Below are 14,870 nucleotides of genomic sequence, written 5' to 3' on the forward strand. Positions count from 1 at the left end.
TAATACCAAAAATCACACCAACTTTACTACTGATCTCATCAGAAAAATTTTAAGTCCAAGGAAGCTGTCAGGCTCTAGGAAGTGAATAAAAAGGTTTCTAAAATTCTCATTTTTGCTCAAAAGCTCAAATTCTATCATTGGCAACAAATATTTTATTAATTTATTTATTTTTAAAAAACAAATATAGAGATGAGGTCTCACTGTGTTGCCCAAGCTGGTCTTGAACCCCTGGGCTCAAGTGATCCTCCCGCCTCGGCCTCCCAAAGTGATAGGATTACAGATATGAGCCATGGTGGCCCGTGCCTGGCAACAAATAGTGATACCGTTTTGGAAGTGACAAACTCATGTCATTCACTTTTGAGAAAATGTCTGCCAAATACCTATATCTGACTAGTTTGTCTATCAGGTGTCCAAGTACAAACGGTGTTTTTTTTTTTTTTGGCGGAGTCTCGCTCTGTTGCCCAGGCTGGAGTGCAGTGGCACTATCTTGGCTCACTGCAAGTTCCGCCTCCTGGGTTCACTCCATCCTCCTGCCTCAGCCTCCCGAGTAGCTGGGACTACAGGCGCCCACCACCACGCCCGGCTAATTTTTTGTATTTTTTTTAAGTAGAGACAGGGTTTCACCGTGTTAGCCAGGATGGTCTCGATCTCCTGACCTCGTGATCCGCCTGCCTTGGCCTCCCAAAGTGCTGGGATTACAGGCTTGAGCCACCGCGCCCGGCCCAAATGGTATTTTTTTTTTTTTTTTTTTGAGACGGAGTCTCGCTCTGTCGCCCAGGCTAGAGTGCAGTGGCCGGATCTCAGCTCACTGCAAGCTCCGCCTCCCGGGTTTACGCCATTCTCCTGCCTCAGCCTCCCGAGTAGCTGAGACTACAGGCACCCGCCACCTCGCCCGGCTAGTTTTTTGTATTTTTTAGTAGAGACGGGGTTTCACCGTGTTAGCCAGGATGGTCTCGATCACCTGACCGCGTGATCTGCCCGTCTTGGCCTCCCAAAGTACTGGGATTACAGGCTTGAGCCACCGCGCCTGGCCCAAATGGTGTTCTTAAAAGAAGCACTCTGGGAGACACAGCGAGACTCCGTCTCAAAAAAAAAAAAAAAAAAAAAAAAGAAGCACTTAGTACAGCTTACAACTCCACCGAGTAAGAGCTTTTCCTCATCACAGTTTGGTTTGCAGCAAAGGTGCCTTATGTATATTTCATATTCCTTCATGCAAAATATCAGAAGGTATAGGTACGCAAGGGTCTAGACTTTATAACATTAATGATCTTCACTACTTTTAAAGAAATGTACGTATGCAGTAAGGACTCTGATGTTGGCGCCCCTGCCTAGATGTGCGCTGAGGGGCCAGCACTTTCACCCACCACTGCTTTTGTGTCATCAGCACAGCAAAGAAAAGGCAGGAACCAGGGTAGGTCTGAAAATAGTTTTGACTTTATCAAATCCCTGAAATGGGTCAGGGCACCCCCTAGACCATACTTTGAGACCACTGAATCAGAGACAGTCTGCCTCCTCCACCCCGGCAGACGTGGCTCCTGTGGTGTGGCACTAACAACCTCCCGTGCTGTGACACAAAGCCTTGGTTCTAACCAAGCCAACCTATTCTCTGTGCCCCAATCTGGCTGTGCCCGGCTTACTGCTGTGCTGCAGCACCTGGCACACCTTCTGCCCCGGATTCTGGCCTCCCTCTCTACCTGATAAACAGCTGCCTGCTCACAGCCAATGACACACCCCTCCTACTCACAGCTCCGCACTGCCCATTCGGCTCCCCTGCCACTAGAGCCCTGGGAGGCCTGCTTCTTTCAGCCCACAAGCCTGCTCCTCCACCAGACCGCGAGCTCCTGGGGGGCCGGGGCCAGGTCTAGCACATCTGGGCATGCCCGGCATGGTGCCTGGCAGTGAGTCCAGCGTTTACTGCTGATCAGCGCAGGAGGAAAGAGCAGGGAATTCCACGGGGGACGGGCCAGCACCTTAAGGGAACAGAAGGGCTTCTTCTACCTTGCGTAACCACATGCAAGGGCTGACCACAGGCTCTAGCTGGCTCAGGCCACTTCTCTTTGTTGGGTACAAGGGGGTGGCAACAGCCTTGGTTTGGGTGGCGACCTTCCTCTCCTCTCTAGAGGACCCCAAGAGTGACACCTAGAGGCCGCTTTCTGGGCTGGGTGCTATCACCTGCTCTGTGTCCCCCATGGCTTTCTCATGAAAACTAGATAGTAGGTTTGGTGACATGAAGTCACAAGGGGAGGGTGGTGGGCAAGGAAGGGGGAGGAGGGGCTGTCTCAGAGGCTTGGGGGCTGGGCCGGGACCCTGGGCTGGCCTGAGCTCCTTGGTGAAATACCCCCAGTCTCTTCCTTCACATCCTGAGTCCCTGACTCAGCCGCTGCTAGGCCTCAAAGAGATGTTTGTGCAAACCGGCTCATTCCTTCAGAGCCTCCCTCCAAGCCAGACCCCCGCTGCCACCAGAATTCATCCTAACGCACCCAATCGCCTTTTACTGATTCTCCCGTCAGCTGAGCAAAACGCAGAGACCTGGGGCTGGCAGGCAACAGGCCTCTCAGCCTCCTCTCTGCTCTTTCATATTTTTAATGCTGTATTTGACACTTACATAACTCACTCCATCAGACACTAAGTGTTTTACAAATAGTAAGCTATGAATCCTCCTTAGTCGGTATTATCCCCATGCACCATATCCTCATATTACAGATGAGGAAACTGAGAGACAAAGTGGTTAAGTCACTTGCCTGAGGTTGTGCAGCTAACACGTGGCAGTGCTGGGGTTTGAACTCAGTAGTGTTTTCCACGGCACATACCCTCAACCCCTCAGGCTCCACCCTTGATGCTTCTGGCAAACAAAACACCGCAGGTCCCTTTTCCACGTGGCACCATGTGGCATCCAGTGGTCTCCCTACCTGGAATACCACTCCCCTCTCTGCTCAGTGAATTCTCCCTTATGGTTCTCCTCTCAGACCCTGGGTGATCAGCACTAATGTGCAAGTCTGCGTCCCCAGCCAGGCTGTGAGCCCCAGGGGCTCACATTGCTTCTAACGGCATCCCCAGAGTGTAGAAGTGCCGGGTGTGGTTTGAAGAGTGAGTGGAGGGAACCGCGCATGGTCCGGACTCAGCCTCATGGATCCCGCTGACAGCACAGGGCTTCAGGCTGGCACAGCACCCCAGCGGCGGGCCAGCTCCCAAGAACTTCCTGCTGCACTGGGTGGACAAATCTGGTCTGGGCTGAGCTCTGGTGTCTCAGAGGCAACACTGAAACCGATCCCTGATGGGAATGCCGATATGTCTCCCTTAGTCTCCCAAAGGGGCCCCTTTGTTACAAACCCCTCGTGGGCCCCCACTCTTCTATGGTGACCGTCCCCTGTCCTTGCCTTCTCCTGTGTCTGCAGAGGGCTCCCATTCTCCATCTGTTAGGAGAAGCATTTCCCCCTCATCCCCTCATTCAATATTAACACCCTGGCCAGGCGCCGTGACTCACGCCTGTAATCCCAGCACTTTGGGAGGCTGAGGCGGGTGGATCACCTGAGGTGAGGAGCTCGAGACCAGCCTGACTAACATGGAGAAACCCTATCTCTACTAAAAATACAAAATTAGCTGGGCGTGGTGGCGCATGCCTGTAATCCCAGCTACTTGGGAGGCTGAGGCAGGAGAATCGCTTGAACCTGGGAGGCGGAGGTTGCAGTGAGCCGAGATCGTGCCATTGCACTCCAGCCTGGGCAACAAGAGCGAAACTCCATCTCAAAAAAAGAAAAAAAAAAATTAACACTCCCCCCACCCAGCTTTCTGACCATGTTGCTCCCTTCCCCATCAGCCCCCAGGGCCCCAGCCCGCTCCTCCAGGCTTCCACACTACTCATACAGGGGACAAAGGTCTTCACAGTGGGTTTAGCTTCAAAGGCCCAGAGGATCTGCCTCTGACCAGCTACATGACCTCAAGCTAGGCCTTTTAACCTGCCTGAGCCTCAATGTCCTGACCTGATAAATAGGGCTAACGCCCACCCTCATCTCTCTCAAGGGATCGTTGCAGGCTTGAAGGAGAAAGTGTTCCTGGGAAACAATTCCCTAGTTTACCAAAAGTTTAAAGAAAGAAAATAACCCCAGAGGCCTAAAAATTAGGACAACTACTTTGGAGCACAACTTGGGAACATCTGTCTATCTGAAAACACACATGCCCTGTGAGCAGGCACCAGCGAAGAGAAGACAGAGGGATCACTCGCAACAGCGAGAAACTGCAAACCACCAAGTGTCCGTCAACCATCCCGGGCAAATAGGCCGCTGTTACACAACGGAATTGGATGTGGAGGTTAAAATGGATCCATGAGAACTCATGTTTCAGATGGTTAAATCTCCAAATAATATTGAGGGGAAAACCTAAATGCAGAATATGCTTGGTATACCATTTAAACCAGAGTAAAATCATACAAAACAGCACTGTATATTGCTAGCCATGCATACCTATGTAGGACAATTTTAAAAACAGGCACAAGAACATCACACACACCAAAATCAGAATTGTGGTTTCCTCCAGGGAGGACAACATGGGGGCCTCCATCTCTGTCTAAAGCAAATATGGCCTAATGCTAAGCTCCAACCAAGCTAGGCAGCAGGTGTCACCTTATTCTGGAAACTTTTATAATGGCAAGATATTTAATGTGTTAGGAAAAATTTCAAAATAATTTCTTAAAAAGACTCCAGAGGCTGGGCACAGTGGCTCAGGCCTGTAATCTCAGCAACTCAGGAGGCCAAGGTGGGAGGATCACTTAAGGCCAGGAGTTCAAGACCAACCTGGGCAACATAGCAGGACCTCGTCTCTACAAAAGAAAGAAAGAAAGAAAAAATGAGCCCAGTATGGTGGCCCCCACCTATAGTTCCTAGCTACTCGGGAGGCTGAGGTGGAAGGATTGCTTGAGCCTAGGGATTTGAAATTACAATGAGCTATGATTGTGCCACTGCACTCCAGCCTGGGTGACAGAGGGGGATCCTGTGTCCTACAAAAGACCCCTTGAGGGAGACCAGCCCCCTAGAGCTCCCTGGGCCTACCAGGGATGGTTTTGGCAGCCTGTCCCTCACCCCTTCAGGGCACTCAGGGTGGAAGGAAGGTCTCCCCCAAGGGGATGCCTTCCGGAGGTGGGTGGGTGGCGACAGGCTGTGTCAGTGGGGTGTCCGTGTGGGTTGGGGAGCAAGAACCAGCTTGCCCCCTTTCACAACCGCCCCCGCCTCTCTCTGTAAAATGTCAGCAAGCTGGGGAAGGGGGCGGAGAGACAGGCAAGCTGTTAACCCGCGAGATGCTGGGGCGTGGGCGGTGCGGGCCCAGGCTCCCAGACAGCTATTTTGGCATGTGCTGAGATGGGCTCATCCCTGGCAGGGGAGAGGCCTCTACGTGGGAGCTCTGAACTGGTGCTCTGCCAGGAGCAAGGGGAGGAGGTCTCAGTGTAGATGAGGAGGGTGCTGGGGCCCTGCCTCTCCTCTCTCAGACCTCTCACCATGAGGCACTGGGTGCGAGTGAAGCGATCCTCCCTCCCCGAGGCCAGCCACTGACCCCTGGGTGGTATGGGGGCTCCTCTGCATGTCCATTGGGCTTTAGACTCCCTACGCCCTTGAAGTAAGGAAAAAGATCAGACTTGTCCTCCACTCCAGACACAGCCAGGAAGCCAGATGACGACAGGCTCACAGCCCCAGTCTCTTTACCAAGGGTCTCTCCCAGTCCAGCCTGCTCCCCCTGACTTGAGGGATCTCGGTGGCCATTCTCCCTTGGGGTCCAGGTCAGATCATCTCATGTGTCTCACACCACTGGCACAGGAAGCAAAGACCTTTCACTAAACCCCATGGAGCGCTCAAGCCTCTTCTTAGGTCTTCCCAGTTTAGGGATGGCAAATAATAGAAGAAAAGAGTACTCCTAAGCAGAGCGGCCCAGCATCATGAGAAGATCCTTGGGCTCGGCTCCAGTGTGAGCTGGGGGATCCTGGCTAGGCCCCTGACCTTTCTGACCCTTGGTTTTCTTATCTGCAAAATGGGAATCAAACCAACTACAAAGATGTTATGAAGATCACACGAAACTGATGAGTTTACAAGCTTCTGGCAGCTGTTAATCACCAAAGACAGAGGAGCTGGAACGCCACTCCTGTCTCTTCAGCCTCTCCCTCCCCTCCCCTGCCACAGAGCCCTTGGTCTCACTCAAACCTACTCTCCCAACCTAACCACGTCTCTGGTGTTTCAGCGAGGAAAGGGGTGAAGAGGAAAGATGGCAGAATGACAGCTCTTCCAGGGCATTCGGTTACTGTTTTGGCCTACCCTCCACATCTGTGACGCAAGGGCCAGCCAAGTCCTGTGCTCAGACCCACACTGCAGGCCGGATGTGGGCTGACCCCAACACGGAACAGAGGAGAGCCAAGGAGAGCAAGGAATGAGTGCCTGGCACTGCCCAGGGGTGGCCCAGGAACTCGGGGAGCGGGAGAACCTGGTCACAGGTGCGGCAGATCCCACTTCCTGCACACACTGCCCCCTCAGCTGACCTAGAGGGCTGTTCAAGGAGGAGGCAGAGGGGCAGGGAGGAGAAGTGGTCAGGCTGCTCAGGGGTCCTGTGATGAGGCCTTAATGAACATGGCCCTGGAAGCCCAGCGTGGGAGTCCCAGATGACCCAGGCTAGCTGCAAGACCTTGGCTGAGTCAAGGCCACCTGGCTGTGCCTGGGCCTCAGGGAACCGGAGGGGTGGGGCCAGGTGGCTGGAGGCACCCACCCAGCCTGCCCTGGGCCATGCTGACTGGCTCCGCCCAGCAGCTAGAGCAGCAGGTAACTACCAGCCAGTGCCTGTGAGTCCCCATGGGCATGTGGACTGGCGGAAGGAGAAGCTCATCGCCCACCGGCCTCCCACAACGGCAGCTGTCGCCCCCTTGCGTCGCTCCAGTGGCACTGCAGGGCAGTCTCCAGGGGCTGCTTCCACACCTCCCAACTCTCTCCTGCCTTAATGTGGGTGGAAGGGCTCCGAATCCCTGCTTCTCCGAGGGGCCCGCATGGCCTGAGACTCAGGGCTAACCTATGCCCCCACTTCCTCCTCTGCCCAGGGGGCCACTGGCGAATTCTGGAGAGGCCTTCAGAGAGCCAAGGAGGGCAGGCCCGTTTCTCTCACTCTCCCCCAGCCCAGCTGCCTGGAGCCTCAGCTTTCTCACCAGGGGTCACTTAGTCCTTCCTCTGTCCTTGCCTTAAGGGACACCAACTCTCGCGCTCCTGTGCCAACGGAGAATCCTGGGCAGCTCCACATCCCAGGATCTGACCTTTCTGGAGTATGGCATGGAGACAAAATGACAAGAATTGCCATTCCCTCCCCTGACAGCATTTGGCACAGAGGGAGACTGTGAGAATTCTACCCTGGGTCCCCAGCTGGGGCCAGCCCTATACTCTGGCACCTGACTTTGTGTGGGGAGCAAACATGGTGAGATGAACGCAGCTCGGCCACTGAGGCCCATTTTTCTTTCCCAAACTGGCTGGAACCCAAGGATTCTAGGTTGTCCCCGCCTCCCACAGCAACCTGGGCTGCTCCCAGCATTAGCCGGGGGGAGACAAACCACTCAGAGGTTTTCTTTCACTCCCAGACACTCTGGCGCCATAGACAGGGTTCTCACCTCTGTGCAAGAGGCGTCCCTCAACACATCCCTCCCCATTCATTGCAGAACCAACCTAAACAGGGGCTGCTTCTGCTCAGGCACCCGCTGGGCACCCTCTGCAGTCCTGACTTCAGGGCCATGCTCGCTGGGGCCGTGTGGCAGTGCCTCTAAATGGGACCCATTGTCTCACACTGGTTCTGCAGGTGTGCCTCCTGCCCGCTGGGAGCTTGTGACTTTGAGCACCGTGAAGGGCAGGGGATGGCGGCACAGAGGCTCAGGCTCCCAGGGCTCTGAGGCCAAGACTCCTTATGTCTACATGTGTGAGGTGCCAGGTAATTTCTGATGCCCCTGGGGTGCAAAACCAGCTAATCCACAAGCCCTGTGACCTGCCAGGATCAGGCTGCTGGGACCAGGCCAGAGGATAGGCGGGTCCTCCTTCCTGGTGGGTCCTGGAGGAGGAGACAAGAGTCCACTTCTCTCCCACTCCTGGCTGCCCGATCCTTAGGGTCAACAGAAGCTTCAGTGGAAAGGTCCTGCCTGCCCTCTGCTCAGGATAGAGGAGAACCAAATACCCTGGGATCAGAGTAGGGCCTGTACCTCCTCTCCTCCTCCTCCTCCTCAGGGAGGAGACTGATGGTTCCGGCAAGAAGTAAGGTGGGATGGAGTTGGGGTGGGAGGAATCCACAAGCTGGGGAGAATCATGGCTCACTGAGCTAAAAAAAAAAAAAAAAAAAAAGAGAGAGAGATGGCAAGCTGCCCCCCAGATTCTGAGAGGATGACGCCAGTTGTGTGGGGCAGAGATGGACTTTAAGGAAAAGCCTCTTTCAGCCCCATAGAGGCTGCCATTCAGAGACTGTCCTACCCAGAGGGGCCAGGATGGCAAACATGTGGCCCATGTGCCATCAAGACTCCCTGCCAAGCCCACAGCAGACACTGCTAACTGTTCATGGAACTCTCCCCATGAACCAGGGTCTGCATGCAGAATTCTCCACCCGGCTTCAGCAGCCACTGCCGACCTAGTTGTTACCCTTGATCTTCCCGTCGGGTCCCTCAGCCCCAAGGCTGGATGTGTGTATGTGGGTGGGGTGGGGAAGGGGCGGGATGGGGGACATGTAGAGGGTGGACGTCAGGGGAGAGGCAAGAGCTAGGTTAAGAGCCAGGTTAAGAGCCAGCATGGAGCTGGGATAAGATGAAGGGCTGGTTTCAGATGGGGCTTTGAGGACTTTTACCTGAGGCTGCAACAAACAAACAAAGGTAGCAGGACTAGCTAAGCAGCATTGGAGGGGGCAGAACCCAGGGCAGGTGTACTATTCCACACTTCCACGTCTGCCCCCAGCCCCCACCCCTTGGCCCCATCAAGTCAAGGGGAAGGAGGCCAGCCTCAGTGAGCTCCCAGGCCTGCCAGGAGAAAGCGTTTTCCCTTGCTGCTGTCTGCCTGACACTACTGGGTTCTCTGTGTACATTTCTGAGGGCCCTACTATCCCCAGCACAGTGCTCCCAAACAAGGGACACTCCTTACATGCTTCCAGAGGTGCTGCTGAATTTTCTTTCCTCACATCAGGCATCCTATAGGAGCACTTACACTCCCCAGGGTGATGGACTACGGTGCTTGTCAAACTTGGTGGGACATCAGAACCACCTGGGAAGCTTTAAACAATGGCCAGGCCCCACCTCCAGACCTGATGGGTCAGACACACCAAGGGTAAGATCTAGGAATCTGTATTTCTTAAAGCTCCCTTGGCCACTGTGATGTTCCGTTTGGGATCCTGGTATAGAGAAAGGGATGTGGATTTTGGAATCACACCAACTTGACTTCAAATCCTATCTCTACCTCTTCCTTGCTATGTGACTCTGGGCAAATCCCCTCTGACCGTGTTTCTTTCATCTATAAAAACGGACAAACAGGCCAGGTGCGGTGGCTCACACCTGTAATCCTAGCACTTTGGGAGTCCGAGGTGGGAGGACTGCTTGAGGCCAGGAATTCAAGACCAGCCTGGGCAATGCTGTGTGAGATCTCAGCTCTACAAAAAATTGTTTTTTTTTAACAAAAGGAAGATACCACCTACCCTGCTTATTTTAAAGAATTACATAAAGGTATCTGTTGGTTCTCTGGTTTCTTGTTCTTCCTCCCGCATGTGCTCATCCCTATACCCACAAACCTGTGCCCTTCAGAAGGGGCACAGCCACAGGTCATAAGAACCCAACACTTGATACCCTGTGGGCAGCAACAGGAAGCCTCTGGTGGCGCCCCTCCCTCCCCCCGCAGAGCCTGTGAACACTGGAGGCTACATCCTGCAGAGCTGGGTGTAAACTGCTCCATCTTGCAGGGCTGTGGGTGACAAAACAGAGCTACTGGAAGTTTCACTCCCTGCCCTGTTTTATATGACATTGAAGCCTGCGTGGTAACACAGGAGCCCACGGAGCTCCATCTGCCAGTGTAAGAATCCAGATCTGTGCTCAGAGAGACTGCAGGTGCAAAGAGCGGGCCCTGGCCCAGGTAAGGCAGGTGGAGGGCACAGGTCAGCATCACGAGTATGCCAGCCCACACGACAGGAGAAAACTGCCCATGTTATTGGTGGGTAAAGTCTACCTGGAGAAGGGGCAGGGCAAAGCTAGGGGCGGGGTGGGGGTGAATGCCACCAAGTCTGGGCAGCTGCAGAAAACTGAGAGGGAGGCCTTGGGCAGACTCCAAGTGGTCAGAGTTCAATCTGAGGTCGTTCTGGGGTCCTTGGCTGACTGGCTGCAAGCTCCTTGGCCACCAGGGAAGGGCAGGGATCGGTCAGGAAGCAGCGCAGGGAGCCAGGTCAGGTACTCCTGGGGCCTCACGTCCCTTACCTTACACCAGCGCTGCGAGGGCAGGAGGTGGCTCACCACCAAGAGCAGTACACGTGCCATGCACTCAGTCTTTCCACACCCTCCCCCTAGTTCCCAGCTAGAGTCCTGGTCAAAGCTCTGTCACAGGCACAAGATGGGGACATTTGGAGTGCTGCGGAAGGGGTCAAGATGAAGCTTGAACAGCCAGCACAGATTCTAGACTCCAGCCCACCTCATCCCTTTCCTAGCATGGGCTGGAAGAAGGTAGAGGGAGACATGCTGCCTGCCTAGCAGAGGGATGGGCTGGGGTCTCTCTGCTAAATAAGAGCAAGGTAGGGTAGATGATCAGGCACCCCCAACCCCAAGGAGAGGCTTAACATGTTGAACAATTAAACCAGTGACCAGAGCTTGGGGACAGGCCATGTGTAGTGACGGTATCAACGGGGCTACATTCTGTAGATGCCACACAGTGGTGGTAGGCAACCGGGTCCCATGAAAGTCCAAAGGACGGTGTGATCTCCATCTCAGTGGTGCCAGGAGGCGCAGAGAGGCCCTGTTCTATCCGTGCCAAGAAGGTGTGGGTGACCAGTCCTGGGGACCCTACCTCCTTGTGCCGCGAAGGCTGGGGTGATTCCATCTGCCTGCTGGAAGGCTGGGAGCCGACCCTGCCACGGTACTACACATGAGGCGCACTAGACTGCCAGCGCCAGGGAATTACCCCCCACCCGGTGGCAGTGCCAAGCCGACCGATCCCGCCCGTGTCCCGGCCCTGGGGGATGACCCCCAGTGGGTGCCCACGCCAAGACGGCTCGTGCCGCCGGTGCCAGCGTCTCCCCGACTCGGTGTCAGTACCGAAGTGGCCCAGACCGCCAGTGGCCGAGTAATGTCCCCCGGTGCGGGCGCGGTAACCTGCCGGTGCCTCGGTGCCTGCCCCGCCGCCGCCCCGCTCACCTGTGCCCGAAGAGCCGCAGCCCCGGGAAGCGCCGCTTGTTGAGTCGCCGCGGCGCCTTGTCCGGCTCGGGACCGGCGTCGCGCTCGGAGCCGCTGGACGAGGCGGAAGCCGACTCGGAGTCGCTGCTCCGGGCCTCGGGGCTGCCGTCCCGCGGCTCCATCCGGCCCTAGCCCCGGCCGGCGGCGGGCCCGCGGGAGACGCCCATGCCGGGCCGGCGGCCGGGGCTCAGCACGCCCGCTCCGCGCCGCCCGCCACCGCCATGGCGCGCGCTCGCTCTGCCCGCCCCGCGCCGCGCGCACCCGCGCCCCACGCCCAGGTGCCCGGGAAGCGGCTGCCGCCGCCGCTCCAGGAAGTGCCGCCAGCCGCGGCCGCAGGACCCCGCATAGCTGGCCGGGCCGCTGCCTGCCCGCCGCCGAGCACGCCCCCTCCGCCGCGCGGTGGCACCGGGCCCGCAGCGCCCTCTGCCGGACGCCCGCTGCGCCGCAGCTCGCTGGGGCGGCCCGAGGGGCGGGGCGGCGAATGGGCGGGGAGCAGAAAGCCCTGCCCCCAGCCCGGCCCGGCCCGCCTGGATAGGACTGAATCTCCCGGCCTAGCACACTCGGGTTGCGCGCACTCAGATGCTCAGTCTTTACTCCCCCGATCTCCTCGCTACCAAACAACTGCACGCTCACAAGTGTACACCCGCGAGGGCTGCTGTCACCACCTCCCCTCCGCTCTCGCACACCCTGTGCCTACTCATAACCACTCACAATCTCCACCCATACTCCCTTGGCTCCCCCAAATCGCACTCAGGGAAACAAAAGTCACACAGGGCTCCCCATGCACGCAGAGCAAACACATCCCTTAAACAATTATGCCCACTCATTACTCAAACGAACACTTCCCACCCCAGCCTCTCACATTCAGTGACCAGTCACTTAATGACTTGCACACACACCAACAAAGAACTCACAAGTTTCTCCTACAAAGTCATCCTTCCACAGCTATTCACAATGGTTTCCAACCTTCTCACCCATGCCAAACACATCGCATTTTCCTGCTATAGATCTCATATGCTACGGGAACCACCTGCACAGCCCTTACACACTCACAAATACTCACACAGGACAACAGGTACCACACTCCCATTCACAAGCACACAGGCCCACACAGAACACACACCTTTCTCCTACATACAGATGCCCCCAGGACAATGGTTACCGGTTGCCACATCCCTCACACATATGCGTGTGTGTATGCACCCACACTCCCATCCAGAAATATACCTCACATGCACACACAAAGACACTCCCCAATGCAGCCAAGGTCGTCCCCCTCCAGAAATGACAGCAATTGGAACCCAAGCAGTCACCTGTGGGGGCACAGCCATCACACACACCTGGGCTGTTTCTGATGGCCCCCGCAGGGCTGACGAAGGGAGGCCAGGAGCTGGGAAGCATGGTCTTCCACCTCCCCAAACCCTACCACCCTGCTACCCACACCAGCTGCCCACTATTTCTGTGTACACGCCTCTCTGCCAAGCCACATCCTGTGTCACCTTCACTTTCATCCTCCCCTCTTGGGTTCTGGCAGCCCGTTTTCCAGCCTTAGTCAGCCACAAATAGCCAATGCTTGGGGCTGTGACCTGCGGGCAAGCCTGTGATTTTGAGGAAGAACCAGCACCCCGAGGCCCAGAACCCTCTCCCAGTTTCCTGCAAGTTGGGAGAAGGTCTGATCAGGGAGGTGGGGCTCCAGCCCTCCAGCCAGCAACTGGTGACAGGGTGGCCAGGAGGAGGACAGATCAATCCCCAAGTGTGCCTGACAACTGGCCTCTGGGGTGCATGGGTCCCTCTGGGGAAGTTTCCCAATGGCTCTTACTCCAAGCTCTGAGAGAAGAGATCAGAGGCAACTGAAGACCCCACTGAGTCTCCACAAGGCCTTGCAGCTGGGTCAGAAATCTCCAGCATCCAGTGCCACACTCCTGGGGGGGCTCCTCTTCCCAGATCCCCCCACTGATAGTTTGCTCAAGTCCTGGCCTCTCTAGAGCTCAGTTCCCCCCCAGTCCAAACATCAGAGCTCCCTGCACCCTGCCAACAGCTCCTTTGCCCTGCTCTGTGCCTCTGCAGCGTGCCGGATGACAGATGAGTGACCCTACTTCTGTCGCCCCCCATCTCAGATAAAAGGCTCATAGAGGGACAGAGGTCCCATGCCCACTCCCAGGCTACCCCTTGTACCTACTGTGTCTGGGGTGCCTCTGGTGGGATCTGTGGCACGTCCCAGGAGCGGTAGCGCCACATCTGCCTCAGTGCCCCCAACTGCTCCCCTTCTTCCGTCCCCAGCGCCTCCACTGGGCCCAGAGCTGAGGCCTCATTGCAGCTTCCCCCGGCACTGTGGCCAGCCCCCAGTGCGCTCATCCTGCCCGGCGACTCTCTTCCTCTTTCGGCACTTCCTGACGGGGGGGGGGGCGGGGGGGGGGGGGCCTGCTAGAGGCCGCTGGCCGCCCAAGCTGAGGACCACAGGCTCAGGGCTCATAGGCGCCTTCCGCTGGCTGGGGCCAGCTGCCACGAAGAGTTGCACAGGAAAGCAAGGGGCAGGTGGGGACAAGCCCAGCCCAGCAGCCAGGAGGCAGCCACGGGGCTTGTTTGGGCTGGAATCTGCACCTGGGCTCCTCTCCGGTTTTCTTCTCCATTTAACTTGTCTGATTTTCAACTCTTGGTCCTGCTGAGGTCTCCCACTTTATGACAACCACCAGGTACAATGGCTGGGTGTGCCCAGCCCTCAAAGAGCGCTCTCATCCTAGCACTTCTGTGTGCAGCATACCATCTTACATGGGACTGGGCATACAGGATGGTGGTGTAGAGAAATGAGCAATGAGGATGGAGCCTGGAGACATAGGCATGTGTCCTGTTCTGCCTCTTACCAGCTCTGTGTGGCCTGAATCCGGTCATAAACCTCTCAGAGTCCTCTACATAGCTTTTGGGACAAGGTAGGCTATAAACAAATAAACTAATGAGTACATGTGTCAGGGAGTTTTTCTGAGCCTCAGTTTTTCTCATCTGTAAAGTGGAGTAATAGGCCGGGCATGATGGCTCACACCTGTAATCCCAACACTTTGGGAGGCCGAGGTGGGCATATCACCTGAGCTCAGGAGTTCGAGACCAGTCTGGCCAACATGGTGAAACCCCATCTCTACTAAAAATACAAAAATTAGCCCATGGTGGTGGCAGGCGTGTGTAATCACAGCTACTTGAGAGGCTGAGGCCGGAGAATCGCTTGAACCTAGGAGGTGGAGGTTGTGATGAGCCGAGATCGTGCCATTGCCCTCTAGCCTGGGCGACAAGAGTGAGACACCGTCTCAAGAAAAAAAAGGAGTAATAATTGAGCTCATGGTGTTATCTGAGGAATAAAGAAGAGATAGGAAGGTTTACAAATTAATTCATTCAATAAATACTTACTGAATGCCTTCTGTGCATCAGGCACCATATCAGAAAGCATAGCTCTAAAAACAAGGAAGCAGGG

At 55.9% G+C, this 14,870-nt stretch overlaps 1 protein-coding gene across 10 annotated transcripts in view; it reads right to left on the minus strand.

Moving 5' to 3' along the window:
• Positions 1-14,870, minus strand: part of DGKZ (diacylglycerol kinase zeta) — a 49,204-nt gene that overhangs the window by 21,791 nt on the left and 12,543 nt on the right. For 4 of the 10 annotated variants that reach the window (XR_004177536.1, XR_004177535.1, XM_031653474.1 and 1 more), the window contains exon 1: positions 11,372-11,786. The exons of 3 other annotated variants lie outside the window; for them this stretch is intronic. Coding sequence is in view for 3 of the 7 variants with exons in the window: in XM_031653474.1 (XP_031509334.1) it covers positions 11,372-11,532 (161 nt within the window). In the remaining 4 variants the exon portion in view is untranslated. Of the gene's footprint in view, positions 1-11,371; positions 11,787-13,589; positions 13,907-14,870 lie in introns of those variants that run through there. 3 more of the 10 variants (XR_004177534.1, XR_004177532.1, XM_031653475.1) reach the window with 1 other exon arrangement.

This window comes from Papio anubis, chromosome 12, assembly GCF_008728515.1.
Source record: "Papio anubis isolate 15944 chromosome 12, Panubis1.0, whole genome shotgun sequence".
In the NCBI taxonomy this organism is placed as follows: Eukaryota; Metazoa; Chordata; class Mammalia; order Primates; family Cercopithecidae; genus Papio; species Papio anubis.